Here is a 25,320-nt window from a genome sequence, read left to right on the forward strand (position 1 = left end):
TAAACTACCTCCTGTCTTCTGATCAGTAGTCTGGACTGAGACACAGGGAAAGTTGTTTAGGAGTGCTAGTAGCTAGAATCAGTTAGCATTAGAGCTAGAGGCTAGAATCAGTGAGCATTAGCGCTAATGGCTAGAATCAGTTAGCATTAGGTGTAGTAGCTAGATTCCATTAGCATTAGAGGTAGAGGCTAGAAACAGTTAGCATTAGAGCTAATGGCTATAATTAGTTAGCATTTGGGGTAGCAGATAGAATCAGTTAACATTAGGTGTAGCAGCTAGAATCAGTTAGCATTAGAGCTAGAGGCTAGAATCAGTGAGTATTAGAGCTAATGGCTATAATTAGTTAGCATTCGGGGTAGCAGCTAGAATCAGTTAGCATTAGAGCTAGAGGCTAGAATCAGTGAGCATTAGAGCTAATGGCTAGAATCAGTTAGCATTAGGGGTAGCAGCTAGAATCAGTTAGCATTAGGGCTAGCAGCTAGAATCAGTGAGCATTAGAGCTAATGGCTATAATTAGTTAGTATTAGGGGTAGCAGCTAGAATCAGTTAGCATTAGGTGTAGTAGCTAGAAACAGTTAGCATTAGAGCTAATGGCTATAATTCGTTAGCATTATGGGTAGCAGCTAGAATCAGTTAGCATTAGAGCTAATGGCTATAATCAGTTAGCATTCGGGGTAGCAGCTAGAATCAGTTAGCATTAGAGCTAGAGGCTAGAATCAGTGAGCACTAGAGCTAATGGGTGGAATCAGTTAGCATTAGGGGTAGCAGCTAGAATCGGTTAGCATTACGGCTAGCAGCTAGAATCAGTTAGGTTTAGGGCTAATGGCTATAATTAGTTAGCATTATAACTAGTAGCTAGATTCAGTGAGGATTAGAGCTAGCAGCTAGAATCAGTTCGCATTAGAGCTAGAAGCCAGAGGTCGGGGTTAAAGCTAGCGGCTAGAGGTCAGAGGTCAGGGTTAGCGTAAGCAGCAGGAAGTGAGGTCAGCATATAAACACCAGCTCCAGGAGGAAGGGGGGCTGCCAACACAGCGAGCCACGTTACCTAGCAACAGTACACCAACCTTGGGGAGATATCACAGCCTTGCTGCATAAAGGCTCCTAGAGAGAACCACAGAGAGTTAAAGATCCCAAACTCATTAGAGGACTCGCTGGTGGGCAGCTGGCCATCCTCATACTCCTCCATGTGCCATTCATACGGGCTGAACCGGCTCACCAGGAACAGCACCACGCTCACACCGATGTAGGCAAACACTATACACATCCAGATCTCATAGGCCAGCGGGTCCAGGAAGGAGAAAACCCCTGGTTTAGACTTCTGGGGCTTCTTGATCATGATGGAGATGCCCAGAGACATGAATGGCTTGGAGAAGTCGATCACCTCCTCTCGGACCAGGGTGATAGTGAGAGGGGCTACGGCTATGTCTGCTTTCTACAGGTGGGGGGGGGGGGGAGAGGGGAGGAGGGGGAGGGGGAGAGGGGAGGAGGAGGAGAGGGGAGGAGGGGGAGAAGGAGGAGAGGGGAGAAGGAGGAGGAGGAGGAGGAGAGGGGGAGAGGGGAGAGGGGAGGAGAGGGGATGAGGAGAGGGAAGGAGGGGGAGAGGGGAGGCAGAGAGTTACACTTAGTTCTTGTCTCCTCAGGTTCTAACTTCATAATAACAACAGAGATCAAAGGTCAGAGGTCAGGGTTCTTACCCCGTACACCAGCTCTCCAACCATCCCGTTCCAGATCTTGGTTTCAGCGTCTCGAGCTCCGTACTTTCCATCTCCCACAATCCTTAGCTGGTAGCGTATCCCACAGTGCTTAGCGATCTCTGCTGCCAGGTCGACGCAGTAGCCTTCGTAACGGTCGTTGTCTAGGAACAACTCAGCATTCTTCTTTAGCATCACGTATGGGGCTTCCTGCAAAACACACACACACACACACACACACTTTTACCAGGATGTCTTTAAAGATGACCATATTTTTTGTCATTTGAACAACCACCCACCACCCACCACCCTTCACCACCCACCACCCACCACCCCTCACCACCCACCACCCACCACCCACCACCCTTCACAACCCACCACCCACCACCCTTCACCACCCACCACCCACCACACTCTACCACCCACCACCCTTCACCACCCACCACCCTTCACCACCCACCACCCTTCACCACCCACCACCCTTCACCACCCACCACCCACCACCCACCACACTCTACCACCCACCACCCTTCACCACCCACCACCCACCACCCTTCACCACCCACCACCCTTCACCACCCACCACCCACCATACTCTACCACCCACCACCCTTCACCACCCACCACCCTTCACCCACCACCCACCACCCTTCACCACCCACCACCCTTCACCCACTACCCACCACCCTTCACCCACCACCCACCACCCTTCACCACCCACCAGCCACCACCCTTCACCACCCTTCACCACCCTTCACCACCCACCAGCCACCACCCTTCACCACCCACCACCCTTCACCACCCACCACCCTTCACCAGCCACCACCCTTCACCACCCACCACCCTTCACCACCCACCAGCCACCACCCTTCACCACCCACCACCCTTCACCCACCACCCTTCACCCACCACCCACCACCCACCACCCTTCACCACCCACCACCCTTCACCCACTACCCACCACCCTTCACCCACCACCCACCACCCTTCACCACCCACCAGCCACCACCCTTCACCACCCTTCACCACCCTTCACCACCCTTCACCACCCACCACCCACCATACTCTACCACCCACCACCCTTCACCACCCACCACCCTTCACCCACCACCCACCACCCTTCACCACCCACCACCCTTCACCCACTACCCACCACCCTTCACCCACCACCCACCACCCTTCACCACCCACCAGCCACCACCCTTCACCACCCTTCACCACCCTTCACCACCCACCAGCCACCACCCTTCACCACCCACCACCCTTCACCACCCACCACCCTTCACCAGCCACCACCCTTCACCACCCACCACCCTTCACCACCCACCAGCCACCACCCTTCACCACCCACCACCCTTCACCCACCACCCTTCACCCACCACCCACCACCCACCACCCTTCACCACCCACCACCCTTCACCCACTACCCACCACCCTTCACCCACCACCCACCACCCTTCACCACCCACCAGCCACCACCCTTCACCACCCACCACCCTTCACCACCCACCACCCTTCACCAGCCACCACCCTTCACCACCCACCACCCTTCACCACCCACCAGCCACCACCCTTCACCACCCACCACCCTTCACCCACCACCCACCACCCACCACCCTTCACCACCCACCACCCTTCACCACCCACCACCCTTTACCTACCACCCACCACCCTTCACCACCCACCACCCTTCACCACCCACCAGCCACCACCCTTCACCACCCACCACCCTTCACCCACCACCCACCACCCTTTACCTACCACCCACCACCCTTCACCACCCACCAGCCACCACCCTTCACCACCCACCACCCTTCACCCACCACCCTTCACCCACCACCCACCACCCTTCACCACCCACCAGCCACCACCCTTCACCCACCACCCTTCACCACCCACCACCCTTCACCACCCACCACCCTTCACCACCCTTCACCACCCACCACCCACCACACTCTACCACCCACCACCCTTCACCACCCACCACCCACCACCCTTCACCACCCACCACCCTTCACCACCCACCACCCTTCACCACCCCCCACCCACCACACTCTACCACCCACCACCCTTCACCACCCACCACCCTTCACCCACCATCCACCACCCTTCACCCACCACCCACCACCCACCACCCTTCACCACCCACCACCCTTCACCCACTACCCACCACCCTTCACCCACCACCCACCACCCTTCACCACCCACCAGCCACCACCCTTCACCACCCTTCACCACCCTTCACCACCCACCAGCCACCACCCTTCACCACCCACCACCCTTCACCACCCACCACCCTTCACCAGCCACCACCCTTCACCACCCACCACCCTTCACCACCCACCAGCCACCACCCTTCACCACCCACCACCCTTCACCCACCACCCACCACCCTTCACCACCCACCACCCTTCACCACCCACCACCCTTTACCTACCACCCACCACCCTTCACCACCCACCACCCTTCACCACCCACCAGCCAACACCCTTCACCACCCACCACCCTTCACCCACCACCCACCACCCTTTACCTACCACCCACCACCCTTCACCACCCACCAGCCACCACCCTTCACCACCCACCACCCTTCACCCACCACCCTTCACCCACCACCCACCACCCTTCACCACCCACCAGCCACCACCCTTCACCCACCACCCTTCACCACCCACCACCCTTCACCACCCACCACCCTTCACCACCCTTCACCACCCACCACCCACCACACTCTACCACCCACCACCCTTCACCACCCACCACCCACCACCCTTCACCACCCACCACCCTTCACCCACCACCCACCACCCTTCACCACCCACCACCCACCACCCACCACCCTTCACCCACCACCCACCACCCTTTACCTACCACCCACCACCCTTCACCACCCACCACCCTTCACCACCCACCAGCCACCACCCTTCACCACCCACCACCCTTCACCCACCACCCACCACCCTTCACCACCCACCAGCCACCACCCTTCACCACCCACCAGCCACAACCCTTTACCACCCTCACCACCCACCACCCTTCACCACCTACCACCCTTCACCACCCACCACCCTTCACCCACCACCCACCACCCTTCACCCACCACCCACCACCCTTCACCCACCACCCACTACCCTTCACCACCCACCAGCCACCACCCTTCACCACCCACCACCCTTCACCCACCAGCCACCACCCTTCACCACCCACCACCCTTCACCACCCACCAGCCACCACCCTTCACCACCCACCACCCTTCACCCACCACCCTTCACCACCCACCACCCTTCACCACCCACCAGCCACCACCCTTCACCACCCACCACCCTTCACCCACCACCCACCACCCTTTACCTACCACCCACCACCCTTCACCACCCACCACCCTTCACCACCCACCAGCCACCACCCTTCACCACCCACCACCCTTCACCCACCACCCACCACCCTTCACCCACCATCCTTCACCACCCTTCACCACCCACCAGCCACAACCCTTTACCACCCTCACCACCCACCACCCTTCACCACCTACCACCCTTCACCACCCACCACCCTTCACCCACCACCCACCACCCTTCACCCACCACCCACCACCCTTCACCCACCACCCACCACCCTTCACCACCCACCAGCCACCACCCTTCACCCACCATCCTTCACCACCCTTCACCACCCACCAGCCACAACCCTTTACCACCCTCACCACCCACCACCACCCACCACCTACCACCCTTCACCACCCACCAGCCACCACCCTTCACCCACCACCCACCATCCTTCACCACCCTTCACCAGCCACCACCCATCACCAACCACCACCACCCACCACCCACCATCCTTCACCACCCACCACCCATCACCACCCTTCACCCTTCACCACCCACCACCCTTCACCACCCACCACCCACCACCCTTCACCACCCACCACCCATCACCACCCACCACCCTTCACCCTTCACCACCCACCACCCTTCACCACCCACCACCCACCACCCTTCACCACGTTGTTACCAGGATAGTTGTGACGATAACAGTCTTGTTCTCCATCCCATTAGTGTCGTTGGGGAAGATGTCTAGTTTAGTCACCACCATCTTGTCCACTTCATTCCAGTAGCCAATCTGAAAACACACATATTATGACTAAAAAAAGCTTAGTTTGCTGATAAAGAGCTTGCTTGCTAAGACATATGTACAATCAAAGAAATATATGTTATTTCAAAACAGTAATCATAATGCTTTATAACTATAATATAGCTAACGTTAGCTAGCTAATGAGAAGCTGATCTCCGCTGGATGCTTTCACGTTTATCTCTTCTAGGTTTGTTGCACACATATTAGATAGCGACTCGGGTTGACTTCCAAGAGGCTTTAGATACCGACTCGGGTTGACTTCCAAGAGGCTTTAGATACCGACTCGGGTTGACTTCCAGGAGGCTTTAGATACGGACTCGGGTTGACCTCCAGGAGGCTTTAGATACCGACTCGGGTTGACTTCCAAGAGGCTTTAGATACCGACTCGGGTTGACTTCCAGGAGGCTTTAGATAGCGACTCGGGTTGACCTCCAGGAGGCTTTAGATACCGACTCGGGTTGACTTCCAGGAGGCTTTAGATACCGACTCGGGTTGACTTCCAGGAGGCTTTAGATACCGACTCGGGTTGACTTCCAAGAGGCTTTAGATACCGACTCGGGTTGACTTCCAGGAGGCTTTAGATACGGACTCGGGTTGACATCCAGGAGGCTTTAGATACCGACTCGGGTTGACTTCCAAGAGGCTTTAGATACCGACTCGGGTTGACTTCCAAGAGGCTTTAGATACCGACTCGGGTTGACTTCCAAGAGGCTTTAGATACCGACTCGGGTTGACATCCAGGAGGCTTTAGATACCGACTCGGGTTGACTTCCAAGAGGCTTTAGATACCGACTCTTGTTGACTTCCAGGAGGCTTTAGATAGCGACTCGGGTTGACCTCCAGGAGGCTTTAGATACCGACTCGAGTTGACCTCCAGGAGGCTTTAGATACCGACTCGGGTTGACCTCCAGGAGGCTTTAGATAGCGACTCGGGTTGACCTCCAGGAGGCTTTAGATACCGACTCGGGTTGACCTCCAGGAGGCTTTAGATACCGACTCGGGTTGACCTCCAGGAGGCTTTAGATACCGACTCGGGTTGACCTCCAGGAGGCTTTAGATACAGCAGTTTTTTCTGGAATTCAGAGGTACGCTACAACAGGACTTTCTCTTGGTTTAAATTCATTTTTGCAATTCGTTCCAGTCATTGGCAGCAGAGAACTGGAAGGAAAGGCGGCCAAAGTAGGTTTTGGCTTTGGGGGATGACCAGTGAGATATACCTGCTGGAGTGCGTGCTACGGGTGGATGTTGTTATTGTGACCAGTGAGCTGAGATAAGGCGGAGCTTTACCTAGCAAAGACTTATAGTTGAGCATACAGGTCGCAGTGGTGGGTGGTATATGGGGCTTCGGTGACAAAACAGATGGCACTGTGATAGACTGCATCCAACTTGCTGAGTAGAGTGTTGGAGGCTATTTTATAAATTACATCGCAGAAGTCAAGGATCGGTAGGATAGTCAGTTTTACGAGGGAATTTTTGGCAGCATGAGTGAATGATGCTTTGTTGCGAAATAGGAAGCCAATTCTAGATTTAATTTTGGAATGGAGATGCTTAATGTGAATCTGGAAGGAGAGTTTACAGTCTAACCAGACACCTAGGTATTTGTAGTTGTCCACATATTCTAAGTCAGAACCGTCCAGAGTAGTGATGCTAGTCGGGCAGGCGGGTTCGGGCAACAATCGGTTGAATAGCATGCATTTAGTTTTACTAGCATTTAAAATGCAGTTGGAGGCCACGGAAGGAGAGTTGTATGGCATTGAAGCTTGTCTGGAGGTTAGTTAACACAGTGTCCAAAGAAGGGCCAGAAGTATACAGAATGGTGTCGTCTGCGTAGAGGTGGATCAGAGAATCACCAGCAGCAAGAGCGACATCATTGATGTATACAGAGAAGAGAGTCGGCCTGAGAATTGAACCCTGTGGCACCCCCATAGAGACTGCCAGAGGTCCGGACAATGCTGATTGACTGATTGTAAGGAAGTGAATAGGCTGGTGAATGTTAATTGGCTGATTGTAAGGAAGTAAGTGTGCTGGTAAATGCTGATTGGCTGTACCTTAACTGGTCCAGTGTTCTTCAGTTCCATCACGTTGACGGAGTAGTTGACTCTTTTACCATACTGGTCAAACTGGATATTACCTGTCAGCCCATCCACACGCACCTACACACACACACACACACACACACACACACACACACACACACACACACACACACACACACACACACACACACACACACACACACACACACACACACACACACACACACACACACACACACACACCACAAATAACCAGTATTTTACCCCATCCATATAAAACTACACAACACACAAGATCATTGAAGACCCTAAAAACACGCTAAAATCTGTTTCTATGGTAACCTGTTTGAGAGCGCGTTCTATCTCCATCCCCTGAGACCAGGGCACTGCTGGATTGGCCAGACAGTCCCCGTTATTTCCACGACGACTGAAATCGATCCGCTGCTTGGTGAGTGTCCGGAACGCTTCAGTCATAACCTGGACCGCATCATAAGTCAGAGCTGATGTGTACTGGAGAGAGAGAGATAGAGGGATAGCGGGAGAGAGAAATGGAGAGATATTCAGAGATGGAGAGAGAGAGAGAGAGAGAGAGAGAGAGAGAGAGAGAGAGAGAGGGATAGCGGGAGAGAGAAATGGAGAGATATTCAGAGATGGAGAGAGAGAGAGAGAGGGATAGCGGGAGAGAGAAAGAGATCGAGAGATGACGATATATTGAAAGATGTGGAGAGAGGGAGAGAGAGAGAGAGATAGAGGGAGAGAGAAATGGAGAGTTATTGAGAGATGTGCTGATATGCTGTTCTAATAACCCATTTATGTGTTCATGCAAGTGACTGATTGAACGAATCCTCACTTCAGTATCTGCAATTTAGTTAGAGGTCGTAGCCTGATCCTTCTGTCAGCACCAGGGTTAGGGTAGGGGTTAGGGGTTAGGGTTAGGGTAGGGGTCAAGGGTATAAGATTAGAGGTGGTACTACCCTGATCCTGCTGTCAGCTCCAGGGTTAGGGTAGGGGTCAAGGGTTAGGGTAGGGGTCATGGGTTAGGGTTAGATATTAGAGGTGGTACTCTGATCCTGCTGTCAGCTCCAGGGTTAGGGTCGGGGTCAAGGGTTAGGGTAGGGGTCAAGGGTTAGAGATTAGAGGTGGTACTACCCTGATCCTGCTGTCAGCACCAGGGTTAGGGTAGAGATTAGGGGTTAGAGGTTAGGGGTACTACCCTGATCCTGCTGTCAGCACCAGGGTTAGGGTAGGGGTTAGGGTAGGGTAGGGTTAGAGGTTGGGGGTTAGAGGTTAGGGGTACTACCCTGATCCTGCTGTCAGCACCAGGGTTAGGGTAGGGGTTAGGGTAGGGTAGGGGTTAGGGGTACTACCCTGATCCTGCTGTCAGCACCAGGGTTAGGGTAGGGTAGGGGTTAGGGGTTAGGGGTACTACCCTGATCCTGCTGTCAGCACCAGGGTTAGGGAAGGGTAGGGATTAGGGGTTAGAGGTTAGGGGTACTACCCTGATCCTGCTGTCAGCACCAGGGTACTCTTTCTCCTCCAGTGCTTCCCATCTCTGGTCGAACTTGGAGACGAGTGGCTCCTCAAAGTCAACAATCTGGAAACCTGACACATTGGCTCCCCCATACTGGATCTTAGACAGGTCACCATCAACGAAGCCCTGGACACACACACACACACACACACACACACACACACACACACACACACACACACACACACACACACACACACACACACACAGTTAATAACCTGGTATCCATACTGGATCTTAGACAGGTCACAATCAACGAAGCCCTGGACACACACACACACACACACACACACACACACACACACACACACACACACACACACACACACACACACACACACACAGACACTGAGTTAGTACCAAGCTATATGTGATGTCATTACCAGTTATGTAGTAATATGAGAGGTACCAGGGATCATACCAGGTTAGTACCAGGTATCATACTAGGTTAGTACCAGGGATCATACCAGGTTAGTACCAGGGATCATACCAGGTTAGTACCAGGGATCATACCAGGTTAGTACCATGTATCATACCAGGTTAGTACCAGAGATCATACCAGGTTAGTACCAGGTATCATACCAGGTTAGTACCAGAGATCATACCAGGTTAGCACCAGGGATCATACCAGGTTAGTACCAGGGATCATACCAGGTTAGTACCAGGGATCATACCAGGTTAGTACCAGGGATCATACCAGGTTAGTACCCTGGGATCATACCAGGTTGGTACCAGGGATCATACCAGGTTAGTACCAGGGATCACACCAGGTTAGTACCAGGGATCATACCAGGTTAGTACCAGGGATCATACCAGGTTGGTACCAGGGATCATACCAGGTTAGTACCAGGGATCAAACCAGGTTAGTACCAGGGGTCATACCAGGTTAGTACCAGGGATCATACCAGGTTAGTACCAGGTATCATGCCAGGTTAGTACCAGGGATCATACCATGTTGGTCCCAGGGATCATACCAGGTTAGTACCAGGGATCATACCAGGTTAGTACCAGGGATCATACCAGGTTAGTACCAGGGATCATACCAGGTTAGTACCAGAGATCATACCAGGTTAGTACCAGGGATCATACCAGGTTAGTACCAGGGATCATACCAGGTTACTACCAGGTATCATACCAGGTTAGTACCAGGTTAGTACCAGGTTAGTACCAGGTATCATACCAGGTTAGTACCAGGGATCATACCAGGTTAGTACCAGGGATCATACCAGGTTAGGACCAGGCTATGTGTGATGTCAGTACAAGTTATATGAAATATGAGAGGTAGCAGGTATCATACCAGGTTAGTACCAGGGATCATACCAGGTTAGGACCAGGCTATGTGTGATGTCAGTACAAGTTATATGAAATATGAGAGGTAGCAGGTATCATACCAGGTTAGGACCAGGCTATGTGTGATGTCAGTACAAGTTATATGAAATATGAGAGGTAGCAGGTATCATACCAGGTTAGCGATGATGTAATGGTATCCTTTAACATGTCGGCCAATGGTGATGACCTGCAGGAACACAAAAAACAATATAATGTAAAACAATATTATATAAAACAATATTATATAAAACAATATCTTATAAAACAATTTATATAAAACAATATTATATAAAACAATACCATATTAGGAAGGGATAAACACAGACGTTTTGTACATTACCTATGAAATGGATTAAAGCACACATTTACCATTTCAGAAACGATTATTCAGGAATATCAATCCATATACTCTATCGTAAAACAATGTCACAAATACCCTTACCTTATACTGTACCTAATACAGTCAACAGACAATATTCAATAGAACTCAATGGATCCCAAGAGAACTAAATTGATCCCAATGTAATTGAATGGATCCCAATAGAACCCAGTGGATCCCAATAGAACCCAATGGATCCCAATAGAACCCAATGGATCCCAATAGAACCCAATGGATCCCAATAGAACTCAATGGATCTCAATAGAACCCAATGGATCCCAATAGAACAATAGAACCCAATGGATCCCTATAGAACCCAATGGATCCCTGTAGAACCCAATGGATCCCTATAGAACCCAATGGATCCCAATAGAACCCAATGGATCCCAATAGAACCCAATGGATCCCAATAGAACCCAATGGATCCCAATAGAACCCAATATAGGACATCAGTTCAAACAGGTGCAGTTAATACAGGTAATGAGTGGAGAACAGGAGGGCTTCTTAAAGAAAAACTAACAGGTCTGTGAGAGCTGGAATTCTTACTGGTTGGTAGGTGATCATATACTTATGTCATGCAATAAAACGCAAATTAATTACTTAAAAATCATACAATGTGATTTTCTGGATTTTTGTTTTAGATTCCGTCTCTCACAGTTGAAGTTTACCCATGATGAAAATTATAGACCCAAAGACATGCTTTGTAAGTAGGAAAACCTGCAAATCGGCAGTGTATCAAATACTTGTTCTCCCCACTAAACATATGATATGAGTAATGTAAGATATGCAAACATGATTAAAGTGGCATTGTTTAAATTCACCCTAAAAGTGGTTTGGATATCACAGCCTACAGTTAGTGAAAAACCCTGCATTCAACCCTCTGTAAATCAGTCAGTTCTTAACGTAAAGACTTGAAACTCAGGATTCTGCAAAAGCCCAATGAGGATATGCGTTTACTTTCAGCTTCCTGTGACAGCCATAGGGGCTGTTTTGAAGAGTTAAAAAGGGCACATCTTTCAAAGATTTCATGTGTGATTAGGCAACCCTCATGAACCGGTACATATTAGAAAATCTGATTTTTATCTGTTTTTTTTGCCTTTTTGGAAGACTTGCAAATTCCATCTAGGTAATGTTATGTATCAATGTGTAGTCTGAATGTAATATATTTCCAGATTATAGTTGGGGGGCATATAAAGAGCCACATACGCGAAGAGCAGCTGTCTCTGACGTTTTTGGGGTAAGATATTGACATCCAGAAAAGTCTTAGCACAAGGCCCAAAATGAAGCCTGACCTAAATTTGAGGTGCTTTTGGGTGACAGTGGCACAATTCAACCACAGGAACGTTCCTGAGGTCCTCCCGATCTGTGCAAGTCTAACCTTGACCGTGTGGAATTAACCCTTGATTGGCCAGTGATTGGGCCTCAATGTAGGCAGCAGCCTTTCTGAGTTAGTGATGGCTGTTTAGCAGTCTGATGGCCTTGAGATAGAAGCTGTTTTTCAGTCCCTCAGTCCCAGATTTGATGCACCTATACTGACCTCACCTCCTGGATGGTGGTGGGGTGAACAGGAAGTGGCTAATCAACTGACGAATAAAGAATAGATAGTGAAGGATACAGAATATACATATGAGATAAGTAATACAAGATATGTAAACATTATTAAAGTGGCCTTATTAAAGTGACAAGTGTTCCATTTATTAAAGTGTCCAATGATATCTTGTCTGTCGGTAGGCAGCCGACTCTCTATGCTAGTGGTGACTGTTTAATAATCTGATGGCCTTGAGATAGAAACTGTTTTTCAATCTCTCTGTCCCAGCTTTGATGCACCTGTACTGACCTCGTCTTCTGGATGGAAGCAGGGTGAACAGGTAGTCAATCAATCAAATGTATTTATAAAGCCCTTCTTACATCAGCCGATGTCACAAAGTGCTGTACAGAAACCCAGGCTAAAACCCCAACAGCAAGCAATGCAGGTGTAGAAGCACGGAGGCTAGGAAAAACTCCCTAGAAAGGCCAGAACCTAGGAAGAAACCTAGAGAGGAACCAGGCTATGAGGGGTGGCTAGTCCTCTTCTGGCTGTGCCGGGTGCAGATGATAACAGAACATGGCCAAGATGTTCAAATGTTCATAAATAACCAGCATGGTCAAATAATAATAATCACAGTAGTTGTCGAGGGTGCAGCAAGTCATCACCTCAGGAGTAAATATCAGTTGGCTTTTCATAGCCGATCATTCAGAGTATCTCTACCGCTCCTGCTGTCTCTAGAGAGTTGAAAACAGCAGGTCTGGGACAGGTAGCACGTCCGGTGAACAGGTCAGGGTTCCATAGCCGCAGGAACAGGCAGTGGATCGGGTGGTTGTTGACCTTGATGATCTTTTTGGCCTTTTTGGCCTACTACAGGAAAAGGCAGGCCGAACAGGCCCCCATTAACATCAACGGGGCTGAAGTGGAGCGGGTTGAGAGTTTCAAGTTCCTTGGTGCCTGATCACCGACAACGATGACATAGCCTATAGGGAGGAGATCAGAGATCTGGCAGTGTGGTGCCAGGACAACAACCTCTCCCTCAATGTGAGCAAGACAAAGGAGCTGATCGTGGACTACAGGAAAAGGCAGGCCGAACAGGCCCCCATTAACATCAACGGGGCTGAAGTGGAGCGGGTTGAGAGTTTCAAGTTCCTTGGTGTCCACATCACCAACGAACTATCATGGTCCAAACACACCAAAACAGTCATGAAGAGGGCACAACAAAACATCTCTCCCAGGAGACTGAAAAGATTTGGCATGATCCAGATCCTCAAAAGGTTCTACAGCTGCACCATCGAGAGCACCCTGACCGGTTGCATCACCGCCTGGTATGGAAACTGCTCGGCATCTGACCGTAAGGCGCTACAGAGGGTAGTGCGTACAGCCCAGTACATCACTGGGGCCAAGCTTCCTGCAATCCAGGAGCTATATAATAGGCGGTGTCAGAGGAAAGCCCATAAAATTGTCAGAGACTCCAGCCAACAGTCCTAGACTGTTTTCTCTGCTACCGCATGGCAAGCGGTACCGGAGCGCCAAGTCTAGGACCAAAAGGCTCCTTAACAGTTTCTACCCACAAGCCATAAGCCTGCTGAACAATTAATCAAATGGCCACCAGACTATTACATTGACCCCCCCTGCCCTTTGTTTTGTACACTGCTGCTACTCGCTGTATATTATCTATGCATAGTCACTTCACCCCCCGACGCGAGAGGTGTAGTCAGCCTGTTAGACTTTTAACCTTGTCTTGTTCACAATCTAGACACAGACAGACAGACAGACAGACAGACAGACAGACAGACAGACAGACAGACAGACAGACAGACAGACAGACCAACCTGGTCCATGATGTCTTTAACCTTGTCTTGTTCACAGTCCAGAATGACTCTCCTCTCCTTTCGTATCTCCAGGTCTTGGAACATGGAGCGATACGCCTCGTCCTTCCTCTCATCCTTCAGGTTGCCTACGTTGATGGCTGTTACAATCCACTTCCTCTCTGCTGCTGTATCCAGGATCACTTGCAGGGTGGACAGACCTACACATACACATATATAGACACACAGCAGGTTAGAAAGGTAACTGGGGCTAGGGTCATGGTAGGATGGAAAGGTAACTGGAGTTAGGGTCATGGTAGGATAGAAAGGTAACTGGGGTTAGGGTCATGGTAGGATAGAAAGGTAACTGGGGTCATGGTAGGTTAGAAAGGTAACTGGGGTTAGGGTCATGGTAAGATAGAAAGGTAACTGGGGTTAGGGTCATGGTAGGATATAAAGGTAACTGGGGTTAGGGGCTAGGGTCATGGTAGGTTAGAAAGGTAACTGGGGTTAGGGTCATGGTAGGATATACAGGTAACTGGGGTTAGGGGCTAGGGTCATGGTAGGATATACAGGTAACTGGGGTTAGGGGTTAGGGTCATGGTAGGTTAGAAAGGTAACTGGGGTTAGGGTCATGGTAGGATAGAAATGTAACTGGGGTTAGGGTCATGGTAGGATATAAAGGTAACTGGGGTTAGGGGCTAGGGTCATGGTAGGATATAAAGGTAACTGGGGTTAGGGTCATGGTAGGATAGAAAGGTAACTGGGGTTAGGGTCATGGTAGGATAGAAAGGTAACTGGGGTCATGGTAGGTTAGAAAGGTAACTGGGGTTAGGGTCATGGTAAGATAGAAAGGTAACTGGGGTTAGGGTCATGGTAGGATATAAAGGTAACTGGGGTTAGGGGCTAGGGTCATGGTAGGTTAGAAAGGTAACTGGGGTTAGGGTCATGGTAGGATATACAGGTAACTGGGGTTAGGGGCTAGGGTCATGGTAGGATATACAGGTAACTGGGGTTAGGGGTTAGGGTCATGGTAGGTTAGAAAGGTAACTGGGGTTAGGGTCATGGTAGGATAGAAAGGTAACTGGGGTTAGGGTCATGGTAGGATAGAAAGGTAACTGGGGTTAGGGTCATGGTAGGATATAAAGGTAACTGGGGTTAGGGGCTAGGGTCATGGTAGGATATAAAGGTAACTGGGGTTAGGGTCATGGTAGGATAGAAAGGTAACTGGGGTTAGGGGCTAGGGTCATGGTAGGATAGAAAGGTAACTGGGGTTAGGGGCTAGGGTCATGGTAGGATAGAAAGGTAACTGGGGTTAGGGTCATGGTAGGATAGAAAGGTAACTGGGGTTAGGGTCATGGTAGGATAGAAAGGTAACTGGGGCTAGAGGTTAGGGTCATGGTAGGATAAAAGGTAACTGGAGTTAGGGGTTAGGGTCATGGTAGGATAGAAAGGTAACTGGGGTTAGGGTTATGGTAGGATATAAAGGTAACTGGGGTTAGGGGCTAGGGTCATGGTAGGATAGAAAGGTAACTGGGGTTAGGGTTATGGTAGGATAGAAAAAGGTAACTGGGGTTAGGGGCTAGGGTCATGGTAGGATAGAAAGGTAACTGGGGTTAGGGTTATGGTAGGATATAAAGGTAACTGGGGATATGGTAGGATATAAAGGTAACTGGGGTTGTGGGTTAGGGTCATGGTAGGTTTGAAAGGTAACTGGGGTTATGGTAGGATAGAAAGGTAACTGGGGATATGGTAGGATAGAAAGGTAACTGGGGTTATGGTAATGATTAAAAGGTAACTGGGGTTATGGTAGGATAGAAAGGTAACTGGGGATATGGTAGGATAGAAAGGTAACTGGGGTTATGGTAATGATTGAAAGGTAACTGGGGTTATGGTAGGATTGAAAGGTAACTGGGGTCATGGTAGGATTGAAAGGTAACTGTGGTTATGGTAGGATAGAAAGGTAACTGGGGTTAGGGGTTAGACAGAACTACACACACACGGTTGGCAGCCCAGAGGTTAGAGGTTATTGGTTCAAGTCCCTTGCCGCCTGAACTGGCTCTATACAACTACCCACTACCGTTGTGTCCTGAACTGGCTCTATACTACTACCCACTACCGTTGTGTCCTGAACTGGCTCCCTACTACTACCCACTATCGTTGTGTCCTGAACTGGCTCCCTACTACTACCCACTACCGTTGTGTCCTGAACTGGCTCCCTACTACTACCCACTACCGTTGTGTCCTGAACTGGCTCTATACTACTATCCACTACCGTTGTGTCCTGAACTGGCTCCCTACTACTACCCACTACCATTGTGTTGTGTCCTGAACTGGCTCTATACTACTACCCACTACCGTTGTGTCAGATAAAGGACTCTCAGACCTGAACTGGCTCCCTACTACTACCCACTACCGTTGTGTCAGATAAAGGACTCTCAGACCGTGAGAAACAAGATTCTCTTGTCTGATGAAACCAAGATTGAACTCTTTGGCCTGAATGCCAAGCGTCACGTCTGGAGAAAACCTCGCACCATCCCTACAGTGGCAGCATCCTGCTGTGGGGATGTTTTTCAGTGGCAGCATCCTGCTGTGGGGATGTTTTTCAGTGGCAGGGACTGGGAGACTAGTTAGGATCGAGGGAAAGATGAACAGAGCCAAGTACAGAGAGATCCTTGATGAAAACCTGCTCCAGAGTGCTCAGGACCTCAGACTAGGGTGATGGTTCAACTTCCAACAGGACAACAACCCTAAGCACACAGCCAAGACAACGCAAGAGTGGCTTCGGGACAAGTCTCTGAATGTCCTTGAGTGGCCCAGCCAGAGCCCAGAACTCGATCTAACATCTCTGGAGAGACCTGAAAATAGCTGTGCAGCGACACTCCCCATCCAACCTCACAGAGCTTGAGAGGATCTGCAGAGAAGAATGGAAGTAACTCCCCAAATACAGGTGTGCCAAGCTTATATAGCATCATACCCAAGGAGACTCGAGGCTGCCAAAGGTTCTTCAACAAAGTACTGAGTAAACGGTCTGAATAGTAACAAAGTACTGAGTAAACGGTCTGAATAGTAACAAAGTACTGAGTAAACGGTCTGAATAGTAACAAAGTACTGAGTAAACGGTCTGAATAGTAACAAAGTACTGAGTAAACGGTCTGAATAGTAACAAAGTACTGAGTAAACGGTCTGAATAGTAACAAAGTACTGAGTAAACGGTCTGAATAGTAACAAAGTACTGAGTAAACGGTCTGAATAGTTACGTACATCTGATATTTGAGTTTGTATTTGTAATACATTTGGAAACGTTTCTAAAAACCTGTTTTTGCTTTGTCATTATGGGGTTTTGTGTATAGTTTGATGGGGGGAAAAAACAATTTAGTAAATTTTATAATAAGCCTGTGACATAACAAAATGTGTACAGAGTCAAAGGGTCTGAATACTTTCTGAATGCCCTGTATGAATAGATGTATTAGGTAGCAGACTCACCCCTGTCACTGTCATAGAGGTAGGCGAACTTGTCCCACTTGTAATACTCCACTAAGCTGACCAGAGGTCCCTTGATGTCGGGTCTCATCTGAAGGACAAACTGATTGAGTCCATCAGCAGGGAAGGACGGTGTGATGAAGGACACGTGGAGGGTCTCACAGAAAGATGTGATGGTGTTCACACTCTTCTTGTCATAGAAACCAAAGATGGCATAGACACCCCTAGAGAACTGGGAACAAACTGCAGAGAGAGAGAGAGGGGAGGGTGGGAGGGGGAAGAGAGAGAGAGAGAGATGGGGAGGGGAGGGAGAGGGAGAGAGAGAGGGTTGGTTAGAGCCATGCTAATCCCATCACTAGCTGCATGCTAACCCTACCACTAACACCATGCTAACACTATCACTAGCACCATGCTAACCCTACCACTAGCACCATGCTAACCCTATCACTAGCACCATGCTAACCCTATCACTAGCACCATGCTAACCCTATCACTAGCACCATGCTAACCCTATCACTAGCACCATGCTAACCCTATCACTAGCACCATGCTAACCCTATCACTAGCACCATGCTAACCCTATCACTAGCACCATGCTAACCCTATCACTAGCACCATGCTAACCGTGCTACATTTACATTGGTGTCATGAATAACAGTTTATTTTGAGTGTATGTGTGTACCTGTGCGTGTTTGTTAGAGGTTGTGATTGAGGGTGTGTGTGTGTGTGCCCGCGCCCCTACACCTGTGTGTGTGTCTGTTAGAGTGTGTGTGTGTGTGTGTGTGTGTGTGTCTGTGTGTGTGTGTGTGTTTGTCTGTGTGTGTGTCTGTGTGTGTCTGTGTGTGTCTGTGTGTGTCTGTGAGTATATTTAGCTGTCCTACTTCAGCGCCCTGATTCCTTTATTCTCTAAAGGAAAAACAGTCCCTGTGTTACCTTCCTGCTTTGTCATGAGACACACACCGCGTTTACGCAATTGAGCAGAGAGAGAGAGAGAGAGACGACATGGTTGCATTACTGAGGGAATACACGTTACTGTGTGTGTGTGGGGGGTTGGCTGGCTGTGTGTGTCTCGCTGTGTCCCAGTTTTAACTAAGGCTCCTTGGCCGAGAGAGGCAGGCAGAGAGAGGCAGGCAGAGAGAGGCAGGCATTGGCTGAAAACAGGGCTCTGCTTTAGTTGGTGTGTGTGTATATGAGAGGGGGGGGGGGGGGGGGCTCAGTCAGCCGTTCTAACCGCTGTTCCATCGGCCTTCTCCTTTTCTCCATTACAACACTGTAGTAGAGCATCAGTCAGACATGGCCTGGTCTCCATTACAACACTGTAGTAGAGCATCAGTCAGACATGGCCTGGTCTCCATTACAACACTGTAGTAGAGCATCAGTCAGACATGGCCTGGTCTCCATTACAACACTGTAGTAGAGCATCAGTCAGACATGGCCTGGTCTCCATTACAACACTGTAGTAGAGCATCAGTCAGACATGGCCTGGTCTCCATTACAACACTGTAGTAGAGCATCAGTCAGACATGGCCTGGTCTCCATTACAACACTGTAGTAGAGCAAAGTAGAGCACAGAGCCGAGTAGAGAAGAGTAGGGCACAGAGGAGAGTAGATCACAGAGCAGAGTAGAGTACGGAGCAGAGTAGAGCAGAGTAGAGCACAGAGCAGAGTAGAGTACGGAGCAGAATAGAGCACAGAGCAGAATAGAGCAGAGTAGAGTATGGAGCAGAGTAGAGCAGAGTAGAGCACAGAGCAGAGTAGAGCAGAGTAGAGCACGGAGCAGAGTAGAGAAGAGTAGAGCACAGAGCAGAGTAGAGTAGAGCAGAGTAGAGCACAGAGCAGAGTAGAGAAGAGTAGAGCACAGAGCAGAGTAGAGCACAGAGCAGAATAGAGCACAGAGCAGAATAGAGCAGAGTAGAGTATGGAGCAGAGTAGAACAGAGTAGAGTAGAGCTGAGTAGAGCAGAGCAGAATAAAGCAGAGCAGAGTTGATTTGAGTAGAGCAGAATACAGAGTAGTGTAGAGTACAGCAGCGTAGAGTAGGGCAGAGTAGAGCACAGAGCAAACTAACACAGCGTAGAGTAGAGCAAAGCAGAGCAGAGTACAGCACAGAGTGAGTAGAGTAGAGTAGAGCAGACTACAATACAGCAGGGTAGAGTAGATCCCAGAGCAGAGTAGGGCGTAGAGTAAAACAGAGTAGAGCAGAGCTGAGCAGAGCAGAGTATAGTAGATTAGAGTAGAGCAGAGTAAGTAGAGCCGAGTAGATTAGATTAGAGCAGAGCGTAGAGTAGAGAAGTTTATAGTCGAGCAGAGTAAGTAGAGCTGAGTAGAGTAGAGTAGATCACAGAGCAGAGCAGAGTAGAGTAGATCACAGAGAAGAGTAGAGCACAGTACAGTACAGCACGGTAGAGTAGTGTAGAGTACAGTACAGTATATTGCAGAGTAGAGCACAGAGCAGAGTAGAATAGTGCGCAGAGTAGAGTGGATCACAGAGTAGAGCAGAGCAGAGCAGAATAGAGCAGAGTAGATCACAGAGCAGAGCAGATTACAGAGCAGAGCAGAGTAGATTACTGTAGAGCAGAGCAGAGCACAGAGCAGAGTAGATCACAGAGAAGAGCAGATTACAGAGCAGAGTAGATTACAGTAGAGCAGAGTAGAGCACAGGGCAGAGTAGATCACAGAGCAGAGTAGAGCACAGAGCAGAGCAGAGTAGAGTGGATCACAGAGCAGAGTAGATCACAGAGCAGAGTAGAGTAGATCACAGAGCAGAGTAGATCACAGAGCAGAGTAGAGTGGATCGCAGAGTAGAGTAGAGTGGTGTGTGTGTGTGTGTGTGTGTGTGTGTGTGTGTGTGTGTGTGAGGGTGTGTGTGTGTGAGGGTGTGTGTGTGTGTGTGCGTGTGTGTGTGTGTGTGTGTGTGTGTGTGTGTGTGTGTGTGTGTGTGAGGGTGTGTGTGTGAGGGTGTGTGTGTGTGTGTGTGTGTGTGTGTGTGTGTGTGTGTGTGTGTGTGTGTGTGTGTGTGTGTGTGTGTGTCCAGACGTGAAAATACTGCCCCCCCTAGCCTTAAGAAGATTATTAAGTAGTACTTCCAAGCATTTTTACTTAAGTATTTTACACCACTGAACATCAGTGGAGGTTAGGGTTAGGGTGATGGTTAGGGTTAATGACCTTAGTGACCACTGTTTTACAGCCTGTGTTCGTAATGGCTGCTCAGTGGAGGTTAGGGTGATGGTTAGGGTTAATGACCTTAGTGACCACTGTTTTACAGCCTGTGTTTGTAATGGCTGCTCAGTGGAGGTTAGGGTGATGGTTAGGGTTAATGACCTTAGTGACCACTGTTTTACAGCCTGTGTTCGTAATGGCTGCTCAGTGGAGGTTAGGGTTAGGGTGATGGTTAGGGTTAATGACCTTAGTGACCACTGTTTTACAGCCTGTGTTCGTAATGGCTGCTCAGTGGAGGTTAGGGTTAGGGTGATGGTTAGGGTTAATGACCTTAGTGACCACTGTTTTACAGCCTGTGTTTGTAATGGCTGCTCAGTGGAGGTTAGGGTTAGGGTGATGGTTAGGGTTAATGACCTTAGTGACCACTGTTTTACAGCCTGTGTTCATAATGGCTGCTCAGTGGAGGTTAGGGTTAATGACCTTAGTGACCACTGTTTTACAGCCTGTGTTCGTAATGGCTGCTCATTGGAGGTTAGGGTTAGGGTGATGGTTAGGGTTAATGACCTTAGTGACCACTGTTTTACAGCCTGTGTTCGTAATGGCTGCTCAGTGGAGGTTAGGGTTAGGGTGATGGTTAGGGTTAATGACCTTAGTGACCACTGTTTTACAGCCTGTGTTGTGGAGGTTAGGGTTAGGGTGATGGTTAGGGTTAATGACCTTAGTGACCACTGTTTTACAGCCTGTGTTTGTAAAGGCCTCTGTAAATTGGTACAGAATCAGCTTGATTGTCGAAGACGCTTGGACCTTCTTTTTTTCTATGTTTTTGTGGTATCGTTAACAAACATGTGACGGAAAAGAAAATTAGAATTAAAAACAGGTTCGGCACCTGGTTCGACCGTGATCTGGCAGAGTTACTCGAACTCAACAATCCCATTTGGCATTAGGCTCGGCACACTGACTGGCTCTCGTTCAGACAAATGAGAAATAAGTGCACTCAGGCTATCCGGAAGGTCAAAGGTAGTTACTTTAAGGAGCAATTCTCTCTCTGTGGGTCTAACCCCAAGAAGTTCTGGAAAATGGTTAAAGATCTGGAGAATAAATCCTCCTCCTCAAAGCTGCCCATGTCCCTTAATGTTGATGATGTGGTTGTTACTGACAAGGAGCACATGGCTGAGCTCTTTAATCATCACTCCATTAAGTCAGGATTCCTATTTGACTCAGCCATGCCTCCTTGCCCGTCCAACATTTCCTCATCTCCCACCCCTTCTGATGTGACTATCCCCGATCCTCCTCCCTCCCGCTACAAAGTTTCTCCCTGCAGGCGGTCACTGATTCCGAGGTGCTCGAGGAGCTCCTTAAACTTGACCCCCAAAAAACATCTGGGTCAGATGGTTTAGACCCTTTCTTCTTTAAGGTTGCTGCCCCTATAATCACCACGCATATCTCCAACCTTTTTAACCTGTCTCTCCTTTCTTCTTTAAGGTTGCTGCCCCTATCATCACCAAGCCTTTCTCTGACCTTTTTAACCTGTCTCTCCTCTCTGGGGAGGTTCCCATTGCTTGGAAGGCAGCCACGGTGCATCCTTTATTTAAAGGGGGAGATCAAGCTGATCCTAACTGATACACCCCTATTTCTATTTTGCCCTGTTTATCAAAAGTGTTGGAAAAACTTCAATAATCAACTGACTGGCTTTCTTGATGTCTCTAGTATTCTCTCTAGTATGCAATCTGGTTTCTGCTCAGGTTATGGATGTGTCACTGCAACCTTAAAAGTCGTCACTGATGTCACCATTGCCCTTGAATCTAAGCAATTGTGTGCTGCCATTTTTATTGACTTTGCCAAAGCTATTGATACGGTAGACCATTCCATTCTAAGGAGTATTGGTGTCTCTGAGGGGTATTTAGCCTGGTTTGGTAACTACCTCTCTCAAAGAGTGCAGTGTATAAAGTCAGAACATCTGCTGTCTCAGCCACTGCCTGTCACCAAGGCAGTTTCCCAAGGCTCGATCCTAGGCCCCACGCTCTTCTCAATTTACATCAACAACATAGCTCAGGAGGTAGGAAGCTCTCTCATCCATTTATATGCAGATTATACAGTCTTATACTAAGCTGGCCCCTCCCTGGATTTTGTGTTAATCGCTCTACACAAAGCTTTCTTAGTGTCCAACAAGCTTTCTCTGCCCTTAACCTTGTTCTGAGCACCTCCAAAGCAAATGTCATGTGGTTTGGTAAGAAGAATGCCCCTCTCCCCACAGGTGTGATTACTACCTCTGAGAGTTTAGAGATTGAGGTAGTCACCTCATACAAGTACTTGGGAGTATGGCTAGACGGTACACTGTCCTTCTCTCAGCACATATCAAAGCTGCAGGCTAAAGTTAAATCTAGACTTGGTTTCCTCCATCGTAATCGCTCCTCTTTAACCCCTGCTACCAAACTAACCCTGATTCAGATGACCATCCTAGCTAGATTACGGAGACATAATTTATAGATTGGCAGGTAAGGGTGCTCTCGAGCGGCTAGATGTTCTTTACCATTCGGCAATCGGATTTGCCACCAATGCTTCCTATAGAACACATCACTGCACTCTATACTCCTCTGTAAACTGGTCATCTCTGTATACCCGTCGCAAGACCCACTGGTTGATACTTATTTATAAAACCCTCTGAGGCCTCACTCCCCCTATCTGAGATATCTACTGCAGCCCTCATCCTCCACATACAACACCTGTTCACTCCCCCCTATCTGAGATATCTACTGCAGCCCTCATCCTCCACATACAACACCTGTTCACTCCCCCTATCTGAGATATCTACTGCAGCCCTCATCCTCCACATACAACACATGTTCACTCCCCCCTATCTGAGATATCTACTGCAGCCCTCATCCTCCACACAACACCTGTTCACTCCCCTCTATCTGAGATATCTACTGCAGCCCTCATCCTCCACACAACACCTGTTCACTCCCCCTATCTGAGATATCTACTGCAGCCCTCATCCTCCACATACAACACCTGTTCACTCCCCCCTATCTGAGATATCTACTGCAGCCCTCATCCTCCACACAACACCTGTTCACTCCCCCTATCTGAGATATCTACTGCAGCCCTCATCCTCCACATACAACACCTGTTCACTCCCCCTATCTGAGATATGTACTGCAGCCCTCATCCTCCACATACAACACCTGTTCACTCCCCCCTATCTGAGATATCTACTGCAGCCCTCATCCTCCACACAACACCTGTTCACTCCCCCCTATCTGAGATATCTACTGCAGCCCTCATCCTCCACATACAACACCTGTTCACTCCCCCCTATCTGAGATATCTACTGCAGCCCTCATCCTCCACATACAACACCTGTTCACTCCCCCCTATCTGAGATATCTACTGCAGCCCTCATCCTCCACACAACACCTGTTCACTCCCCCCTATCTGAGATATCTACTGCAGCCCTCATCCTCCACATACAACACCTGTTCACTCCCCCCTATCTGAGATATCTACTGCAGCCCTCATCCTCCACATACAACACCTGTTCACTCCCCCTATCTGAGATATCTACTGCAGCCCTCATCCTCCACATACAACACCTGTTCACTCCCCCCTATCTGAGATATCTACTGCAGCCCTCATCCTCCACATACAACACCTGTTCACTCCCCCCTATCTGAGATATCTACTGCAGCCCTCATCCTCCACATACAACACCTGTTCACTCCCCCTATCTGAGATATCTACTGCAGCCCTCATCCTCCACACACAACATCCGTTCTGCCAGTCACATTCTGTTAAAGGTCCCCAAAGCACACACATCCCTGGGTCGCTCCTCTTTTCAGTTTCTTGCAGCTAGCAACTGGAACGAGCTGCAACAAACACTCAAATTGGACAGTTTTATCTCAATCTCTTCCCTCAAAGACTCAATCATGGACACTCTTACTGATGGTTGTGGCTGCTTTGCGTGATGTATTGTTGTCTCTAACTTCTTGTGCTGTTGTCTGGGCCCAATAATGTTTCTACCATGTTGTGTTACTGCCATGTTGTGTTGCTACCATGTTGTTTTTATGTTGTGTTGCTGCCATGCTGTGTTGTCATGTTGTGTTGCTGCCATGCTGTGTTGTCATGTTGTGTTGCTGCCATGTTGTTGTCATGTTGTGTTGCTGCCATGTTGTTGTCATGTTGTGTCGCTACCATGCTGTGTTGTCATGTTGTGTTGCTGCCATGTTGTTGTCATGTTGTGTTGCTG

At 49.2% G+C, this 25,320-nt stretch overlaps 1 protein-coding gene across 7 annotated transcripts in view; it reads right to left on the minus strand.

The window, feature by feature from the left end:
* The window catches only part of LOC110516909 (glutamate receptor 2), a 65,770-nt gene that overhangs the window by 29,265 nt on the left and 11,185 nt on the right, over positions 1 to 25,320 (minus strand). For 6 of the 7 annotated variants that reach the window (XR_016484014.1, XM_090188493.1, XM_090188495.1 and 3 more), the window contains exons 3-11: positions 17,920 to 18,159; positions 14,458 to 14,654; positions 10,852 to 10,905; positions 9,357 to 9,515; positions 8,201 to 8,368; positions 7,871 to 7,975; positions 5,703 to 5,810; positions 1,695 to 1,901; positions 1,065 to 1,432 (exon numbers count right to left, since the gene is read on the minus strand). Coding sequence is in view for 6 of the 7 variants with exons in the window: in XM_090188493.1 (XP_090044619.1) it covers positions 1,065 to 1,432; positions 1,695 to 1,901; positions 5,703 to 5,810; positions 7,871 to 7,975; positions 8,201 to 8,368; positions 9,357 to 9,515; positions 10,852 to 10,905; positions 14,458 to 14,654; positions 17,920 to 18,159 (1,606 nt within the window). In the remaining variant the exon portion in view is untranslated. Of the gene's footprint in view, positions 1 to 1,064; positions 1,433 to 1,694; positions 1,902 to 5,702; positions 5,811 to 7,870; positions 7,976 to 8,200; positions 8,369 to 8,832; positions 8,982 to 9,356; positions 9,516 to 10,851; positions 10,906 to 14,457; positions 14,655 to 17,919; positions 18,160 to 25,320 lie in introns of those variants that run through there. The other variant, XM_090188497.1, reaches the window with a different exon arrangement.

The sequence above is a fragment of the Oncorhynchus mykiss genome, chromosome 10 (genome assembly GCF_057628025.1).
Source record: "Oncorhynchus mykiss isolate SJ-2025 chromosome 10, ASM5762802v1, whole genome shotgun sequence".
Lineage (NCBI taxonomy): Eukaryota > Metazoa > Chordata > Actinopteri > Salmoniformes > Salmonidae > Oncorhynchus > Oncorhynchus mykiss.